At 47.2% G+C, this 18,753-nt stretch overlaps 2 protein-coding genes across 12 annotated transcripts in view; one reads left to right on the top strand and one right to left on the bottom strand.

Annotated features, from left to right (window-relative positions):
* The window catches only part of PASD1 (PAS domain containing repressor 1), a 115,540-nt gene extending 103,895 nt beyond the window's left edge, over positions 1-11,645 (top strand). For 7 of the 9 annotated variants that reach the window (XM_069015414.1, XM_069015415.1, XM_069015413.1 and 4 more), the window contains 9 exons: positions 672-795; positions 1,548-1,657; positions 2,130-2,216; positions 3,177-3,335; positions 3,834-4,037; positions 4,837-5,063; positions 5,618-5,707; positions 6,184-6,391; positions 7,552-11,645. In XM_069015414.1, the coding sequence (XP_068871515.1) occupies positions 672-795; positions 1,548-1,657; positions 2,130-2,216; positions 3,177-3,335; positions 3,834-4,037; positions 4,837-5,063; positions 5,618-5,707; positions 6,184-6,391; positions 7,552-7,722 (1,380 nt within the window). In that variant the 3' untranslated portion in view covers positions 7,723-11,645. The remainder of the gene's footprint in view (positions 1-671; positions 796-1,547; positions 1,658-2,129; positions 2,217-3,176; positions 3,336-3,833; positions 4,038-4,836; positions 5,064-5,617; positions 5,708-6,183; positions 6,392-7,551) is intronic. The other 2 variants (XM_069015418.1, XM_069015419.1) reach the window with 2 other exon arrangements.
* A 4,362-nt stretch (positions 11,646-16,007) lies between these two features.
* The window catches only part of TBC1D8B (TBC1 domain family member 8B), a 28,976-nt gene continuing 26,230 nt past the window's right edge, over positions 16,008-18,753 (bottom strand). For all 3 annotated transcript variants that reach the window (XM_069015409.1, XM_069015412.1, XM_069015411.1), the window contains 5 exons: positions 18,423-18,488; positions 18,224-18,307; positions 17,334-17,390; positions 16,915-17,012; positions 16,008-16,584 (listed from right to left, as the gene is read on the bottom strand). In XM_069015409.1, coding sequence (XP_068871510.1) covers positions 16,174-16,584; positions 16,915-17,012; positions 17,334-17,390; positions 18,224-18,307; positions 18,423-18,488 — 716 coding nt within the window. In that variant the 3' untranslated portion in view covers positions 16,008-16,173. The remainder of the gene's footprint in view (positions 16,585-16,914; positions 17,013-17,333; positions 17,391-18,223; positions 18,308-18,422; positions 18,489-18,753) is intronic.

Here is an 18,753-nt window from a genome sequence, read left to right as displayed (position 1 = left end):
TGTTCCCCTCTGCTGCCCAGGTCGTGCCCAGAACAGGCTGCTGGAGCCACTCCTCCCCAGGGAGCAGCGAGTGGGATTGCAGCTCTCAGCATTGCCCAGTACCTGTCCCCCTCAGGAGATGTTTGCTGTAGGTCCTCTTGGGGCTCTGGCTGATGTCCCCATGCCACTGCTCCATGTCCCTTCCCGGTCATCTCTCTCCATCTCTGCAATGGATAAAGCTATTGCTCAGGTAGCCCCTCCTGCCACCTTCATTCATTGCCCCTGCCATCACTCCCCAGAGCGCCACAGCCAACCAGCTGGGACATCCCTGCAGAGATCGGGTGGAAAGAGGCTGACGACAAAAGCTTATTTCCTGCTGCCCACGGCTCTGTGGGCAGGGGAGCAGGAGGGTGGCACACCAGAGTGCAGGCCACAGGCAGCAATCCCCATGGAGGAGCAGTCCTCCACTGCTGCTCGCTGCCATCAGACGGGTGCCCAGGGCATGAGTGTGAGGGTCCTGTGTGCCTGAAGGCTTTCGGGTGAACTCATAGCGAGCAGGGTTTGGTGGTGTGGTTCCACAGTGCTGCACACCCACCTGCTGGGTTCATCTGCAAACAGGAGCTCAGGGAGGTCCCTTCCAGGGCCATTCCCACCTGCTGATGGTCTCACCGCTTGTGCTTTGCTCCCCGCAGAGCCACAGCAGCTACCTGGACGTGGGGCAGTGCGGCAGCAGCCAGGACGCCAGCCGGGAGGGAGTGTCACTGTCATCGCACAGCTCCCGGCGCTCCTCGCACACCGCCCTCTCTGACTCCACCTGTAGGTGCCGGGGCAGCCCAGCCTGGGTGCAGGCAGTGGTGTGGAGGGCAGAGCAGCCTCCAGAATGCTGGGGTTTGGCTGGAAGGGACTGAGTCGGGGTGGGGGGGGAATGCTCATTACTGGGACCAACATATCACATCATGACAAGTCACAGAGCAGCAACAGAGCCACGGCCACCTGCCGCCGCTCCCTCTTAACCCCACTGCCTGTGTGAGAGCAGATTTCCCCTGGCTTTTTCCCAGCTGAGGGTCATGGCTGTCTGCTGTGGTTCAGGGGACACGAGGTGACTCGCTAGCTTGATTGAGCCAAGCTCACTGACAAAAGTTTTATGTTGGGATAATATAATTTTATTATGGGGTCTCTGATGTGAAATCCCTGCAGAAGGAGCACAGAAGGATGCCTGCCTTGCTGGCAGCTTCACTCCAGCTCCCATGAGTGCCCACCTTGCCCTGGGGGAGGTAGCAAGGCGACTGCAGTGCCCTGTGTGGGGCTATGGGTAGGAAACTCAGGGGACTTTTCTTGAGGTACTTGCTGTGGGGAGAGCAGGGATCTCATCTGGATATACCCATGGAGGGCAGGCTGAACAGGGGGTTAACATCAGGAGGGAACCCAGCAAGTCAGGTGGGGAGCCAGAGGGACCGCAGAGGGTCTCACTTTGGCAGTGTTTGGCCCATCTGCATATGCAGAGTTCAGGCTTAGCCAGGGTAGCCAGGCACGGGTCTGCTGTATCACAGTGAATGTCTCTCTTGCAGCCACGTCATCCATGCGGCGCACGGACGCCAGCACCCCCAACCAGCCGGCCGTGCCGGGGGCTCCAGCCGAGAAGGCGGCCCTGCGGCTGGCAGCAGTCGGGAGCGCTCAGGTCAGTGGGCCTGAGGAGCAAGAGCCTTTCTGAGGCTGTTGTGAAATGAGCTCAACAAGCATTGGTCTCACCCTCAGAGATGCTGGATCCCACACTCTGAGTGTGCTGGGACTTCCTGGGGAGTGCCACTGGCTGGCAGAGCTAGTGGAGAGGTGCTAGAGGCTTCTCTGCTGCCTTCTTTCAGGATTCAGTTTGCTCCTCTGGGCCAAATGCCTTTTCACACCACCAACCCTCTTTTCTTGGGGTTAGTACACATGAAATAGCCTTTATCCAAAATGGGTGCTGACACCAAGGACTTGCAATTACCAGGGGCATGCAGGAGCCTAAATTCTCCCTGCAGACTTATCCTCAGATCTCCAATCTCAGTTGTCCAATTCCCTGCAGTTGTTCATCCCTGGTATGAGCTGCTACAGCACCAGCTCTGCACTAGAGGTGCTATGGACCTACAGTAAGGCAAAATTTTCATTTCTAGGCCATAGCCACTCCTCAAGCCCCTGGTGAACACCTCCCTCAGAACCCTGTGGCTCAGCTGGCAGTACCCTCCCAGCACCCTGTGATGGTATGTGGTTTATTTTTGTTAAGTGCACTGGTGTGTCCTGTCAGCAAGGCAGCCTTGGTGGCTCTGGTTCACTGCCCTCCCATCCTTGCTGGCTCATCCCAGAGTGGGGACAAGGTTTCTGTGCCCTTTTTGTTGCTGTTACTGAGATTTACCTGCAACCAAATTATTGCAACTGCTTATTTCAGCGAGCAGAGAGAGCAGGTGGGACACCCAAAGGAATAGCACAGGAGAAGGTTTACACTTGTCAAAAGCATTGTGGGCTGCTGAAGGCTTCTCCCTGAATCTATAGCAGCTACCTACAGGCTGATACAATGCTGAAGAGTTTTAGTAGAGGAAGGGGATGTCATTTAGTAGAGGAAGGTTTGAGTTAGTCCAGGAAAAGAAAGCAAAAAAAAAAAAAAAAACCAAGAAAAATGTGGGAATCATAAACCATAGTGACAAGGTCTGTCCTTACAGGGCTTTGATGTCAGTGCAGTAAATGTTCAGACTATAAAACAGAGATTGAAGATGGCCAGGGTAGGTGTGAAGGATGGATCCCCAGGTGGGATTGCAGCCTAACTTGGGCCTGGCATTTGGTAAATACCATTAGCAGCACAACTGAAAGCCCAGCCAGGAGGTGTGGCAAGGGTTTGGATGCAGTGTCTGCCACAAAACACAAGTGGGCCCAAACCAGCAGGGTATTATCCTGAGGGGACAGGAGAGTCCCATGTATACACACTTCATCTGTGCAGAAATCTAAAGACCAACACCTGGAGGGAGGCACTGTGTGTGAGCCAGATGTGCTGCTGCTCTGGAACTACAATGGCACTTCAGTTAAATATGCAATTGCCATTTTTTGTCAGCATCATATTTTTTATGGCAAAAGCTGAAAAGCCATCATTTTTCTCAATCCAGCATTGCTATGAGTGTGAGTAGCAGGACTGATCCTACCCTGTCGTCCTTTTTCTCTGTTCTCTGCAGCCAGTGTACCATTTCCCCACCCAGCTGGGGATGATGCACCAGCTGAAGGAGCAGCTGGAGGAGAGGACTCGCATACTGCAAGCTGACATCAAGACACAGCAAGAGGAGCTCCACGTCATCAAAGAGCAGCTCCAGCTCGTGCAGGACTCCAACCTGCAGGTACCTGCTGCCCCTGAGGCTCCCAAACTCACCAGCCATTTGCTTTTCCTTTGAGCAGACAGAGCAGTAACAAAATTGTCTGTGGCAAAAGTATTCAGGAATGAACTCTGGACAAATTGGTAACGTGTTTTCGGATGTGGGAGTGGTGTTTCCCAGGAGATGAGTGACATCAGTATCTGGCTGAGTATTGAATCAGTGATTTCCGTGATTTGGAAAAACCAATCTCAAATTAATCCAAAGTCTCCTGTGCACAAAAAGCTTGGTGGTTCTGTGTCTGGTTAGTGCTGCTGGATCCCCATTGCCACTCCTGCAAAACACAGCAGGCACAATGGAGCTGGAACGGTCCTGTCTCTGAATAAATATTTGACACAAGCTAACATTTGATTTTCCGTTGCTCATGGTTCACTCTGCCCCTGGATTTAGAGATACTGCTGCTGCTGCAGTGTTACTTCTGCCAGGTGGTACAACCAACAACTCCTGTGCCTCTTTTGTTTAAAGATGCTGATGCAGCAGCCGATCCCCGTCGTCTTTAACAACGTGCAGCAGCCGAGCCCCCGGAGGCCGCCGCCGCAGGGGACACCCAGGCAGACCCCAGCCAAGAAGTCACAGCAGCCAGGCCTCATGGGGACGAAGCACTACTGCAGCACCCACCTGCTGTCACCACGCCCGTTCCTCAGGGACCCCTGTGGCACAGCCCCCCAGGTCACTGGCTGCTTTGTTGTCTTCATGACCCCCTTTCCTGGCTTCCAAATCCTTGTCTGCCCTGTCAGCCCTCCCCGTGGTCCCGAGCATCCCCTCTGTGTTGGTTTTACTGCGTAGGTGGCGTTGAGGAATTTGTGTCAAGAGTCAGTTGTGAACAACGTCACTCAACTGTAAAAATAAAAGCCAGGTAGCCAAAAAGCATTTGAACCCCAGGGACTGTTGGAGCCCTCCTGGTGACTGGGAAGGGAGTGAATGGGAAGTCTGGGCTCTCATCAACACAATGCTCATTCATAGCCAGTGAGAATTGTGGTTTCATAACATGGGAGTAGGCATCATTTTAAAAGATTAGTTTTCCTCTGCGTGAGGAATCTTGGGAGGCAGCTTTGAAAAAACAATTTTGTCATCACTAGACCTAAATCCACTATTAAGATGGGAAAAACTTGAGTTGTTCAAAAGCAAAGCAGGCCAAAACTGCTGCTTTAAAGGACAGATGAGATGCTTTCCTTGGATACTTTGGATTTGCACTTCCTTTCTTAAGCTGTTCTTTTCTTCCTCAAGCCTTTTGTGCCCTTACCTAATTTCTCAAGAGACTGTCTGGGGATGCCAACACCTGCCCTGCAGAGACAATAAACACTAATGGGTTGGTTGTCTTGAATAGATACACTGTTCCTACTGCTGTGTTCAGAGACAATATCCTATTGTTCCTTCTCCTTTTCCCATCTGCCCACTGTAAGTGATTATTTTATCCTTCCATTAGGGAGCTTTAAAATGTACGTGGGTACCTATGTCTTCATTTCAGGTGCAGCAGCAGCAGCAGCAGCAGCAGCAGCAGCAGCAGCAGCACTCAATGAGAGGAAGCCAAGGGCAGCAAATGTGTGTGCCAGGGCAGGCGAGCATTTCAGTGCCCCTCTACAACAACCCCATGGTGTTCTCCCAGACGCACCCCATCGCTGTGGCTGCACAGGTGCCAACTGACAGCAGTGAGAGGCAACCACCAGCTGACTACAGCCAGGACAGGAGCCTCAGGTACCCACAGCCCTGCTGGGACCATCCTGGGGGCAGTGACAGAAAATAGCAGTACTGGGGCAGCAGGGAGGGCAGGCATGGCTGGGCTCGGGGCAGTGGGCTCGGGAGGTTCCCTCTGCAGGGGTGAGCCCAGTGTGCAGGCAAGCAGGGTGCTGTGCACATCGTGCTGTATCATCAAGGGCATTAAATCCTTTTCTCTCAGAAATTCCGTAAGTTAATCTAACCCTGCCCTCTGTCAGTTTAAAGCCATTCCCCCTTGTCCTGTCACTCCATGCCCTTGTCAAAAGTCCCTCTCCTGCTCTCTTGTAGCCCCTTTAGGGACTGGAAGGTGCTATAAGGTGTCCCTGGAGCCTTTTCTTCTCCAGTCTCAACAATCCCAAACTTCTCAGCCTATATTCACAGGAGAGATGTGAGGTGATAAGAAGCATCCTGTTTCATTAGCTTGTTTTCAAGATAGTGGTTTACCTTCTTTCATGGAGGATTTTCAAGGAGTTGTTGACAGGAGCTTGGACCTCTCCCTTCCCTGACCATCCTCTGTTTTCCTTCCACCACAGGATGCTGTTGGATCAGTCCATCCAAGCCATGATGCCTGCAGCCAACAGCAGTGGCCAGCCTGTGAGCAGTGCCAGCAGGCAGCAAGGAAAGTGAGTCTCTGCTGGCCCTTGTTTTCCTGCAGTGTCTTAACAGGACACTTAATGGCACTGAAAAAGACGTGGAAAAACTTGTACCTGATTGCCCAAACAGACAGTCTCAACCTGAAGTGAAACCAAAGTTCATCCAGTTAGGAGAAAAAGTAATGAGAATAGCTTTTAACTACAAAGAACTTTTTGATAAATAAAGTGCTTTGAAAAAAAAATTAACCATTTTCTGGCTTTTGCAAAGCGTAAAATGCTTGACCAAGACACAGAGAAAACGTACAGCCTTGAAAACCTTTATCTTCAGCAGTTCCAGTCCGTGCTTTGTGGGCAGGGGGGAATCTGGGGCCTGCTGTCAGCAGGGTCTGCACGGTTTGACCAGCCCTGCTCCAGGCTGGCTCCTGCAGCAGCTGGGCTCCCCAGTGCCCTTTCTGAGGGTGGGTCTGGGTGTGGGATCTCACGCCTGGTTTTCCTCCTTGTGGCAGATTCGTTGCAGAGCAGCAGACCCTGCCTCCCCCAGCACAGGTGCAGCCAGTCACCTGCAGCGCCGTCCGACCTCCAGCCCCGCCACCCATCTTCTCCCCGTCTCTGATGATCCCACACACCAGCTTCACATCCCACCAGGCCAGCACACCAGTTCATCTCCACCAGTGGCCACAGCAGCAGGTTCAGCAGCACCGCCTCTACCTTCAGGTATTGGAGCAGGTTTCTGAGGAGGTACAGGGATGGCTTAGGGATTGGTTGGGGTTTTTTGAAGAAATGAGGCTTATCTGGCTGATCAAACCTGGTCAGTGCCTTTGCACATCCTCCATTCCCATTGTATCTCCACATAGCCAAGTGCTCTACCTTTGCAGGCTGACTGCACCCGCTCAAGGCTGTATTTTCCAACAGAGTTATCACACCATGTACGGAAGAAATACCCAGTTTTTCAAACACAGCTTTTCACCCAGAGGAGCTGTGGTGGGAAGCTTGCTGTAGTCATGAAATATGATAAGAGATAAGCTCTTTGGAAAACATACCTCCTGCTGTTACATCTCAGCAGGGCAAGGTTTTTGTCAGCTGCCATCAGAGCTTTCTTTGAATAAATGGGTATTTCACAACACACATCTCTGGACAAGGTGATTTTGGTTTTTCAACACAGTTTACATCAGTATATGCTGAACTAGTGACACCGCCAAGGAGAGGGGCTGTTGAAACTAGTAATTCATTAGTAACACTCTCTCCAAGCCCTGCCTGGATGGCAGAGGTCAGTTACAGTCCTCCAGGCAAAGATGGTAGAAAAGAAAACAGGAGGAGTAGGTACAGTTGAAAGCAGCCACACAGCAGGACTGGATTTAGAGTGAGAAATGAATCACTGTTGTCAGCAAATGTGGCATGAACTGTCCCTGCTTTGGGTACATGTCCTCATGGGCTGCATGGAGGTCCTCAGGACGAGCAATGTGGACACTGGGGTGAAACAGCAAGTCCAGGTCTTTGGGGTACCAGCCATGGGTGGATACATGGTCACTCTAGGACCTCTTCCTTGGTTGTCTAAAGGTCTTTCCCATGCAAGATCAAAGTTGCACATCCTGCAGATTTTACCTTGCATCCAAGTAGTGTTTGGAGGTCTCCATTCCTGCTGGGCTCCCATACAGCCTGTTAGGACAGACAGGTCCTGCCTCCCCCCTGTGCTCTCCAGGCATTGTTGATTGTGCTGACAGCAACAGCATCCCAAGGGGCACAGCTGATACCCTCAAGTTTAGGACTTGGTGCACACACTCCTGGGCAGGAGCCTCAGCATCAGCCCTGCAGCAAGAGAGGGACAGCTGGGTGATGCAGCAGGTCTGACTGCTCCGATTTGTGTCTCCCGACAGATGCAAGGTCCTGAGCTGGTGCCTGGGGCTCCGACGCAGCGCATTTTCCAGCCACCCCACACCCCACAGCAGAACCCCTTGAGCTACTTCCTCCACCCGCAGCAGCAGAGCCACCACACGCAGGGCCAGCCCTGCAACCTGCCCGACCTGCCCGAGATGCAGCTGCCCTGAAGGTCGGTTCTGGGAGACAAGGACCACGCGGCTGCAGCTGCTGCGCCCGGGCGCACGCAGGAGAGCACGATGCCGTCAGAGCATGGCACAGGAGAGGTCAGGCTCCGTGGGGAGGTGGGGGCCGGAGGGATGATCCCTGACAGGGATGCATGGCTGCAAGGGCCTTGTTTGCTGGGATTCCTCTGCAGCCAGTCCGTGATGCTGTTCCGGCAGCAGGGTGTGCCCTGGCCCAGCACCGTGGTGCCACTGGAAGCGGTGGCTTTCTGGCTGCAGGGAGGGGAGGTATCAGGTCGCTGTGAAGCTCAGTTTGCAATGGAAAAAACCCTTTTCCATTCAGGACTTCAATGCTGAAAGTCACTGTGAATTTAAGCCCAGCATTTGGAGCACATAGACTGTACCAGTCCGCAGGACACCGTTGGATTACCATGTACATAACTCGTTTTGCTGTAGTAGGTCCATTGTGGATTCTTTTTCCTTTTTCTATACCTCAGTCCCGCATATTTTTGTTTTCCAGGAGATTGGATAATGCTGCTAATTTACATAACACCACTTTTGCCTGAATTTCTTACTGTTGTTATACCAGCTCACATCGCAGCTAGTACAATATTTGTCATGTTTTGGTTTTGGTTAACAAGTGAAGATAAATTTGTATGGTTTTTACTCCCTGTAGCCAAATATTTTTCAGGTTACAGACAAAGAATCTTTACTCCTTTTTTTTTTGTTTGTTTCAAGTGATGTAGTTGTATATGTTTCTATACATAAAAACAAACAAACATGCATAGAACAGCATATGACAGCAAACTTTGTGGTTTTGCTAGGTCATGTTTCAATTTGGCAAACCCAAAATGTATAATCACAACGCACGCGATGTTACAAGCCCATAGGGTCAGCAATAAATTGTATTTTTGTAAATTGTCACTTTTTAACTATATGTTTATATTTATGAATTGAAAAACCAGTTTATTCCTCAGTGGGTGTATAGTTAAGTGTCCCTACTGTTTGTGTCTTTCCAAAGGAAAAATTAAAAAGTACATTTTTGAAGTGTTAGTAGCTGAGTACTAACTTTGGGCATTGTTAGAGCCCAAACATAGATGGGTTTCGCCATTACTGTAAACTTTGCAGGGCAGTGGTTAGTTAGGACCAGGTCCATCTAGCAGTAAAGCTCCAGCTGGCAGACAGAGCAAGGTTTAGAGACGAGTTAGTTCCTAATATTTAGTTCCTAGCATCTGTTGAAACCAAGCAAAGAATGCTTGGTTTTGCCTTTTTTTTTTTTTTTTGTATGGGGTTTTCTTTTTGTGTGTGTTTTCCTTCTTTTTCTTCTGCAAGCCGCTTTCTTGGCCCTTCGCAGCACTGCAGCAGCTGGTGTTACTGGTGCTGTTCCCACAAGCAGCTCCAAGCAGCCCTGTGTTTCAAGAGAAGGGTGCAGTGGGGCTTGTCCAGCCCTGGTACACCAGGGGCTGTTTCCCAGCAGTTCTTCCTGGGGAAGGGGATGGGTTTTTGCTGTGCCACGTTGCCTGGGGAGTGGTGGTGGGAGGACAGGCTGCTGGAGCTGGGCTCAGCCAGGAGCTTTTGGGGCTGGTGCAAGGCCCCAGGGTGCTTTGGTGTTTTGAACAAAAGCTGTGCCAGTCCCTGGCTTTGCATGTGTCCCCTCCCTTGGCAAAAGCATCTGCACGGGTTAGCTTTGACTGGGACATTGAGTGCACAGCTCCCAGGGGTGCCAGACATGATGGATCGTGGGTTGCAGAGCTGGCCACAGGCAGCATTTTGGGGAGTGTACTGGGCCATAGAATGGAGGCAGTGAGATGCCCGACAGCCTGGGGTCTGGTATCGGGGCTCGTGCCTTGTCAGCACAGTCCCTGCCTGGGCCCCAGCCCACACAGCACATGCAGCCCCTGGGTGCTGGGCAACCAAGCAGCTGCTCTTGGACACAGTTGGAGCCAGCCCTTCCATTTCAAACCATCACAAGAAATCGTGGCTACAGCAGAGCCGTGGGCTGGGGCCACCTCACTGCTGGTAGTGGGATGTGGAACACCTGCCTTTGTGGGGCAGTCTGGAGCTGAAATAATAACACCTGGGGCTTTCCTACTCTGCAGGTTTGTGCTGCAGTAAGGGCCAGCATAGAGCCTTCAGGGTAGGAACCTTCTGTTTTTAAAGCACTATTAGTGTTAGGGTCTCCCTCTCCCCATTCTAAGACAGTGGGGTGGCTCATGAGGGTGCAGTAGGTGGGGGTTGTATTTTTGGGATTGTTGTTTGTGGGATTTTTTCCACCATAGCCTTGGCACATAATGTTGAAGGGAAGGCAAACACATATATTTGTGTTAGGGCTCCAGCACTGTGCAGAGTTTGTGGCTTAGGGTGGCTGGCTGAAGGGAAAGGCTGTGCATTTCCCTGGCTTCCCCATTAAACCTGCATCACCCCAGCACATCCCCGTGGCTTGTCTGCAGTGTCCCATCACCACACACGAGCCCAGACATGGCAGGTGGCAATCAAATGGATCTTGGAGGTGGTGGTGGTTGGGGTCAGGGGCTGGGGGTGTGTATTTTTTTAACAGGGCGTGGTAGGGAGGTAGCTGAGGCAGAGCAGTTTTCTGGCATTGCTGTGGCTTTGGCAGTGAGTCCAAAAAAAAAATAGGGGTGGGAAGGGGTTCCAGGGGAGGTGGGAGGCAATGGGTGCGCCAGATGGGGCCGGGCCCTGGGCACGGCCCTGCTGATGGCAGCACTGGGCTGCAGGGACAGAGGGCTGGGGGCACAGCCCCTGCTCACAGCTCCCAGTGAGGAGCACAGGAGCTTGGTGAGGATGTTTACATGTTAGATCAGCCTTGCTAAAACCAGACACCTAAAAACGCACTTTATCATGTGCCCCCCCTTATTCTCAGAGCACCCCCAGCCGCTGGCCTCGCTGCTGGTGGACGGGGGCTGCACAGTCCCAGGCACTGCCTCAGGGGCAGGGCCTTGTTTTCTTGACATGCTCCAAAGGACAAAATCCCACCGTCCCTTTCTGGGGCTTGCTTGGTCTTTGCTCAGTCTGTCTCCAGCCAAGGGGGAGGCTGAGTCAGGGCCAGGAGGGTTTTGCCTTATATTGTCCCTGACGCTCAAAAAAATAGATGGATAAAAAAATCTCTTTATTCAGGTTGATTTGTATTTGTTTACCTCGGTGTTAGCTATGACCTGTGTTTTTATGACTCATTTGGAATTGAGGGTTGCTGGTGGGTTTGGTTCACACCCCCCCCAGCCGCTTACAAGAAAACACAAGTGTGACTTGTTGGTGACAAGCAGAGGGCAGGGACGTGACCGATGGCAGCAGGGTTGGCCTCCAGTGTCAGTGTTGACCTATCAGTCATAAATGTTCTGAGGTTTTCTCGTACACAATTACCTATATACTATAAGTCTATATATAGATATACGTATTTTTAATATACATTTATATGTATGTAGAAGTATATCTATATATAAATATATATAGGCCACACAATTCCAGACCTCTGAAAACACAGGCAGCTTTAATTAATAAAGTCTTGCACTTTTAGCGTATTTGTACATATAAGCTAAAGCCTGGTGGGTATAATCAGGCTGATTTGACAAACACAATGAGAAGTTACTGTATATATTGTATATAGTCCATGCAAGAAAAAAAAAGAAAATAAGAAAAAGTCAAGAGCTGAGTATAAATCTTGGTTTATTTTATATGATGTTGAATATAAATACATTTATAAATGTTACTATTCTTAAAAGTATTTTGTAATGGGAAAAAGTAAGTGTCTTATGAAGATGAACAGTAAAGATTTTATTCTTGTTTTGAATCTATGTCCCTGCACAGCTCCATTGAATGGGAGCCTGTGCATTTTGACAAGCTTTAAACAGATTGTACATAGTATTTAAAAAAAAAAAAAAAAAGAAGAAATAAAATAAAATTCTTACACACTATGTACTGTTGTTATTCCCTGGATGGTGTGGGCCTGTTGGGGATCTGATCCCTATTCTCCAGGAGAGACAAGAGCAGCAGCCATTGTGTCCATGTGCATGGACAGCTGAAGGGATGGGCTCAGGACAAGGAGTGGGATTTCTGTGACCAGTGCCAGAGGCAATAAGAGCAATGCGTAAATTAGAAAGAACAAGGGATCAGGGTCTGCACACTGTTTGAATTTGGATGCAAAAAGCAAGTGCCAGTACTCCTGGGCTCTCTCACTTACCAGCTCAGCACTGAAGCCAGCTTGGGCTGTACTCCAGCCTAAACTAGTCCCAAGCTGCAAAACACAGGTCCCCGTTTTTCTTCCACTTCTGGGAGGCTGCTGTCCCAGCAGGGGCTTTGGCTTGCTCCTTGTTTCAGAATGCACTGACTAAACATGGCTTTAACATGGCCAACACTCTTGAAGGAACTTCCACCACAGGCCATTACAAAAAATAATAGTGCCTCAAAGACAAGGGTTTTTTTCTTAAGGGAAACAATATTTTATTTAACATCCCATTTGTCTTACAGTACCTCTGCATACAACACATTGTTTAAAAGCCAATCTGTCAACACAAACATGTGCTGCCGTCTTGGTAAAGTGACAAAGCTATAGCAAAAAAGACAGAATAGCCTATTTTTCTGGAAACAAATCGGAATATTTCCTTCTGGTTTAGTCCAGATAACAACAGCAATCACAATCAAGAACCTTGTATGGTACAATTGGATGAGAAACTTCTGATAAAATCAACACACAGCTATTTCTTAGTCACTATGGTAGCAAACTCTTCTAAAATGACATTATTATTCAGCCATTAGAGTGATGAACAAGTGGCTTGTTTTACGAATGGATGGAAACAGAAAGTGATTTTTCTCTATCACATGGCAGCAGCCACTTCCATGTCCTGGGAAATGCTACTGGTTGAATTACCATCAGTTCTCCCCCATGGTGGAAAGAGCTGGTGTTTTTTGTTATTTCTTCCCCTCACATGCCCAAGCCCTGAGCTGGGCACACAGAGCAGCCAGTTCCTTGTGGGGGTCAGGGCTGTCACTGGTCACCCGGAGCACAGGGAGCAGCGCCAGGCTCCAGAGCAGCACATTCCATATGGCAAGACCGAGGAGACATCACAGCTCTGCTGGCTATGTCCCCAGGCTACTGATTAGGTCTGACAAAAGGCATCTTAGTACACAGCAACAATGGCCCAGCCACAAGGAAGGACTGTGCAGTGTCCTCAAGAGCCACTGTCAGTGCTGAGGAGTCCCCATGACACAGCTGCCGAGTCACAGGGGTGATGCTGCAGGCAGGCACTGCAATTGTCAAACTGTACAAACAGCATCAGTAGTTGTAGCAATCTATAGCCTACCTACAACTGTCTATTTTGTACTGAATGATGCACCTGCATTTATTTCTTATGACTGAACCTGAAAATAAAGGCGGAAAACTTCATGGAGACTTATAGAAAGAAAGTAACACAGATGAGTGAAGTGACACAACAGAAGTGTTTCCTGTTTGTGGGCACACCCAGCGCCCTCAGGTGATGTGATGGGAGTCTGGGGCCATCTTTGCATCACCAGCTTCACCTGGTCAAAAAGCTGTATGGCACAGGGATCTCTGTCCCTGACTGTGCAGGGCTTTGAAGTCAAGGTATCACTCTTCAGGAATGAAGGCAGGGAACGAGCTGCTGTTGCTCTAGCTCTGCCAATCCCAGCTAAACCTGCATCCATTTGTTAGCCAGCCTGTCTGGAATAGGGATGGAAGGAGCTGGAATAGGAAAGCAAAGGAAAGAAGCTAAACACTAACTCCAGAGCTCAACTTCTGGTGCACTGTGGTAGCAGCTCAGCAAACATACCTCTAGGTCACACTCCTTGGAAATCACTGGCACTTGCTACATCTACATCTCCCCAAAGGACCAGCCCATGATCCAGAGGTTCCAAAAGGAAGAACCTGCCAAGGTGGGCCATTGCCTGAATGCTGCCAGCCTGCTGGAAGTGACCTCGCTCCACCCTCCATCCTGCTGAGACTGCATGCCTGGTCACTGTGACTAGTCTTCCTGGATCAGCCTGTAGGTGTATTACAGGAACAATTTAAAGACACCACCCATTTTGAGAAAAAAATATTAAAAAATTGAACAAAAAATTCCATGCAGTTAATAAAAGTTAGTGTTCCCCCTACATATCCTAACTTCTCATCTTAAATCTATTTTGATATATATATAGATATATATATATGCTGGCAATGTTTCTTTATACATAGACATGACATCTGACAAGAGCTTCTACCCAGCTGGCAAAGGCTCTACAGTCTCTTAGGTGGGCACTGATAGAAAAGGGCATTGTACAAACTGAGCACCTTTTTACAACCAGCTAACAACAGAAGGTTGTTGTACTTTGCAAGTTCCTTCACCACACTCTTCTGTACTTAGATCTTCACATCTTGCCTCTTTCTCATTTAAAAAAGTCCTTGAGTTTTAAGACTTTCATATCTCTGTTTCCTTGATTAGCAAACAGTTCACAGCTTTGACTACTTGTTGACATAAACAATATCTCTCATGAACCTCCAAAGGCTTTTGGGATGGGCAGCTGTATGTATTTTTGTGAGGCTCCATTAATTCATCATGGCTATTTGCAGTAGAATTACTCACTGATCAAACCTTATCTGAGTACATCCTGGACTAGAACAACAGTATCATCTGCTTTGTATTTCTAAACAACTTTGTGAAAACAGTGAGTAAATACATTTTCAGATAAGTAATACAGTGTGGCCCTATCCATATCCACTTAAATGGATAAATTAGTTTTTATATTTTATACATAAAAATACAAATCAGCACGATATTGTATCAAGTGCAATTACTTTGTGAAAGCTTCTGAAAAAAGCTTCCTCATTCTCTACATGTATGATACAACTTTTGGACTTCTTCAGTAAAACTTTATTTTACATTAATACCTGAGACTATCGGGGAGAGTATAAGACATAATTCATAAATTTAACACCAACTGCGATGATGGCATTTCACAAAGTGCCTGTAACACAAGTCAGAAATTCATTTTATTCTTCATTCACACTAGTATTGCAAGAAAAGCCCCAGAAAGATACCATCCCCATTCTGCTTCTTTAAAAAAACATGCACAGTATAAAAATAATGCTGCTCTGCAGAGAAAGATTGTCATACAGGCTTTAGAAACAGACATTTTTATCTAGTTTAGCACAGACTCCCCACTTACTTTGCTACTGTTATTAAAATACAAGCTCTTACCCTCCTCTGAATGCCTTCTAGCACCAGTTACCAAAGACTCAAAGTCAACATTTTTCAGCATTTACACTGGCAGAGCTTTCCTCCACAGGCTCTCCACTATATCATATTTTCTATATTAAAAATTTCAAGTCAGATTCAAGGGCGTTTTCTTGTTGCCTTGAATCCTGACAGATGGAAAATATTACAGCAGCAATAATCCAGAGTGCTATAGAAAAGCAATAGTAATTACTGAGTTGAGATAGGGACTCAGGGTAGGCAAAGAAGCAACTGCAATCTGTCCCTGAGCAGCTCAATAGTCAGCATTCAGCTACAGTTGGCCTGTGCTTGGACTTTCCAAACACCAGCAAAAACTCTACCTTTCATCAACATGCTCCTAAGAAGACAAGAATGGCTCTTCTTGCCACATAAAGTACAAACACCATGTGGTCAGACAGATTTAGCCACTGCTTTCCCTCAATTTCAAACAATCAATATTAGTTTTTGCATCCTTGTGCAGCCTGGATGAACAAATAAGCTTCTATCCTTTTCACCTTTTTTTGTAGGAGGATTGGGATGAAAGTGGGAAAGAGACCTCTAGGCCGAGCTAGAAAAGCAGGCAACCAGTTTTTTGTTGCAAATACTGAGCCACGGGCTGGGAGAATGCAGTCTGCAAACTGCTGATGAGGGGCTGGAATCTGCTAGAGTCCAGACCCATGGGTAACATCAAAGCAGAGGAATAGAGAGCAGGACAACTTCCTTCTCTAATCTCATGGTCTTGTGCTACCACAGCCTCTGTTCTTAGTCTTCACCTTGCTTTGACCCCAGTCCACATGCAAGTTTGTAAATAATTAATTAATGTGGAAGACAACCTCCAAGCTGTTGATATTCCTTTAAAATGAAAATGGAAAAAAGTAATTCCTTTTATCACAGTAATAGAAATGAACCTGGAGAACACTCACTCTAACAAGTCATTCAAATAGGTTTGCAACAGGTACACACCCAGTATCTCCAAACAATGTGGCATGTTTTAATAACATGGTAAAGACAGTTTATTATTCAGTCCCTTTTTTTGGAGTGAAACTTATGAACAATGCAAGAAAGTGATTGTGCTTCAAACTATTTTTATTTACATTACATACCAGTAATCTGATAATTAAAGCTAACTCTTCAAACTTCATTCCCCATGTAAACACCAGACTTGATTTCCATAGTTACGGCCTTCATTTGTAAGCGTTTCATGTGATTAATTCAGAGTCAAAGGTAAAGAAAATTACACTCTGGTTCTTGCTTTAAGCTGTAAATTTTTAGCACTCTCTATTTTAGCTTTTATGTCATGAGGTTTTTCAAAAAATCTCACAAAGGCTGGCTCATTTAATAAGGATGCCAGAATCTGTTCAAAGGCAAAAGACCATTCATGGTTCCCTCCCGAACTCTGTGCTCTACTGCCTTCACTCTGCTCAGAGCTGCTTTCCTCCTGCCTTTCTCTGGGGACTTCAGCAGCCATCTCTGTAACAGCAAGTGGACTTTTGACAGGTGACATGGGACTCTGCAGTCTTCTGCCAACTTCTTCCATTTTCAGCAGGAGGCTGGTCACCACCGCAATAGCCCGATACAACAGCTCCTCCTCAGGATCCCCATGGAACAGATTGTAGAGAGTTTTTGAGAACTGGATAAACTGAGACTACAGAGAGATACAGAGGACACTGTTCAGAGAAGAGCAACACAACTGTCTTGTTTCACTACCTGTTGTGCTCTCAGTCCAGTGCCTGCTGCTGCCAGGCACCTGGTGCAGCTGCTCTAATGACAGCATGGACCAGCTCTGAGAAACCTCTGTGTGTCTCAAAGTCCCTCTCTTCATACGTTACAGCAGTTTTAAAAAGCCACAGTCCAATGACTGATTTGAAGATTTGAAATTTAAGGGATCCTACAAATCCTTTAGAAATATAGTAACAAGACTTAAAGGGTAAACTTTCAAGACAAAATAGACTTAAATAAGACTCGGACAGTTTACCTGATTCATTCTTGGCAGATCCTTGATGTTTTCTTCTTTTTTAAGAAGTTCATCTTGCCATTGCTTCAGATATGCCTGAATATCAACCTTCCCCTTCCCTTTAGGAAGGGGAAGAAGTGGAAAAAAAAAAAAGTGAACAAACAAGAACTAAGAGCTTCCCACAAGAACTAAGAGATGATAAGCAAAAGAACTGGCATCTTCAATGTCATTCCTTCTCAACAGAGTGGTGGGGCCAAGGACTACACAGGAGCAGAGTTTACACTGCCCTTTTGCTCCCACAACTACACTTACATAAGTGGAGACAATGTTAGCAGCACGCTAAGGATGATGTTACTTAATATACTCCGTCAGCACACACTTTCCCAGCTCTACTCCCCCCAAAGACACAGTTACCAAATGTGCCACCAGGATTCTTTTACCTTTTTCTGGGCTGCTCTTCAAAGAATCACTTTCAAGACTATCCCCAACAGATGAAACTACAATTCAGGAGAAGAAACAAACAAGCAAGTTATTTATTTCAGAAAAGAGGACCAATGTTCCATTTCCCTTATCAAAAATTCCTTCCTTAAGGGGCAAGACCCTCAATGTTCTCAGCACAGATTAGGTAAAGAAGAAACCACATGGTAAAATTTGCATACTTTCTATAAAAATAGAAGCCAATGTGAGGCAGAAGATCACAAATGAAACTGCTATCAGTTATATCAAATAATCTTTATAATGTTCATGGTCCGTGACTTGAAGAGCAGCAGGAACAGTACCTATTTATTATCTACTTTGGGCAGATTTTAAAAACCAAAAAGGGATCTGTCTTCCCTATAAAAATCACACAGCTTTCAAGAGTATTTGAAACAGATTATTTTATCAACTCCGTAAACTTACTAGACCTTTTTCAGGTTTGAATTTTGAAACACTTGCTTATGCGCCTCAAAGTAAGTATTGATTTGGTATTTTAATTCTTGAGGCAGAAAATACCATCCCTTTATGCTCAGGATGCAAAAATAAAACGGCCATCACTTCAAAACCACAACAGGCTGACTACAATGCTGAAAAATGCCAACCAAATACACTCTGCTATTTCCATGTAAACACCCATAGCCTTTGAATTCAGCCATCAGATGAGCTACCCACAAATTCTCCACAACTTTATTAAATTGCAACTATCTACAGAAGATCTTCACAGAGGATTCTGTTAACAGGGATATGATTTACTGGATTTACTAGTTTTCAGAAGAAATCCCCATTTTTCACAGGATAAGTAGTAGATCCCTTCTCATATTTTGCAGGCAAAACCTCACACTCTGGAGCTTACCACTGAGTTGGCTGAAGTGGATCAGCTCTTCTTTTGAAAGATCATCCCCTTTGGAAGGGCTTAGATATTCTACTTCAGTAAAAGCTGCAATAAACGATTGAATAAAGTGGGTTTGTGGCACCCAGGCATTACCAAAGCAGTAATAACAATGACAAAGACCAGAAACAGCTCTCCCCAAATGCCACTGCTTCTCACTTACCTGGAGGGATGTGCAACTTAAAAAGAAGCTTGAGTTTGTCAGTGAAGCTTCCATTATACATCGTATCTGTTAGGGGAAAGGACAGTCTATTCAACTGGACCAAACTTTAAAACACCTGTTTAACCTAAACAAATACAACCCAGGGAGGTTGGAACTGGACACCTGCCCTACCTTACAGGGAGTATAATTAGAGATTAAGCTTAAGGAAAGCACTATCACCTATGGCTGAGCCTGGGGTTAGCCTATGCTGAGGAAAGAACACTAATAATGTCTATGACTTACTAAAATAAAACCACAGCACCAAAATACAGCACTAACGTCTCCACATTTC

Source organism: Aphelocoma coerulescens, chromosome 4A (genome assembly GCF_041296385.1).
Source record: "Aphelocoma coerulescens isolate FSJ_1873_10779 chromosome 4A, UR_Acoe_1.0, whole genome shotgun sequence".
In the NCBI taxonomy this organism is placed as follows: Eukaryota; Metazoa; Chordata; class Aves; order Passeriformes; family Corvidae; genus Aphelocoma; species Aphelocoma coerulescens.
The sequence above is the reverse complement of the archived record's forward strand: the minus strand, read 5'-3'. Positions and strand labels throughout refer to the sequence as shown.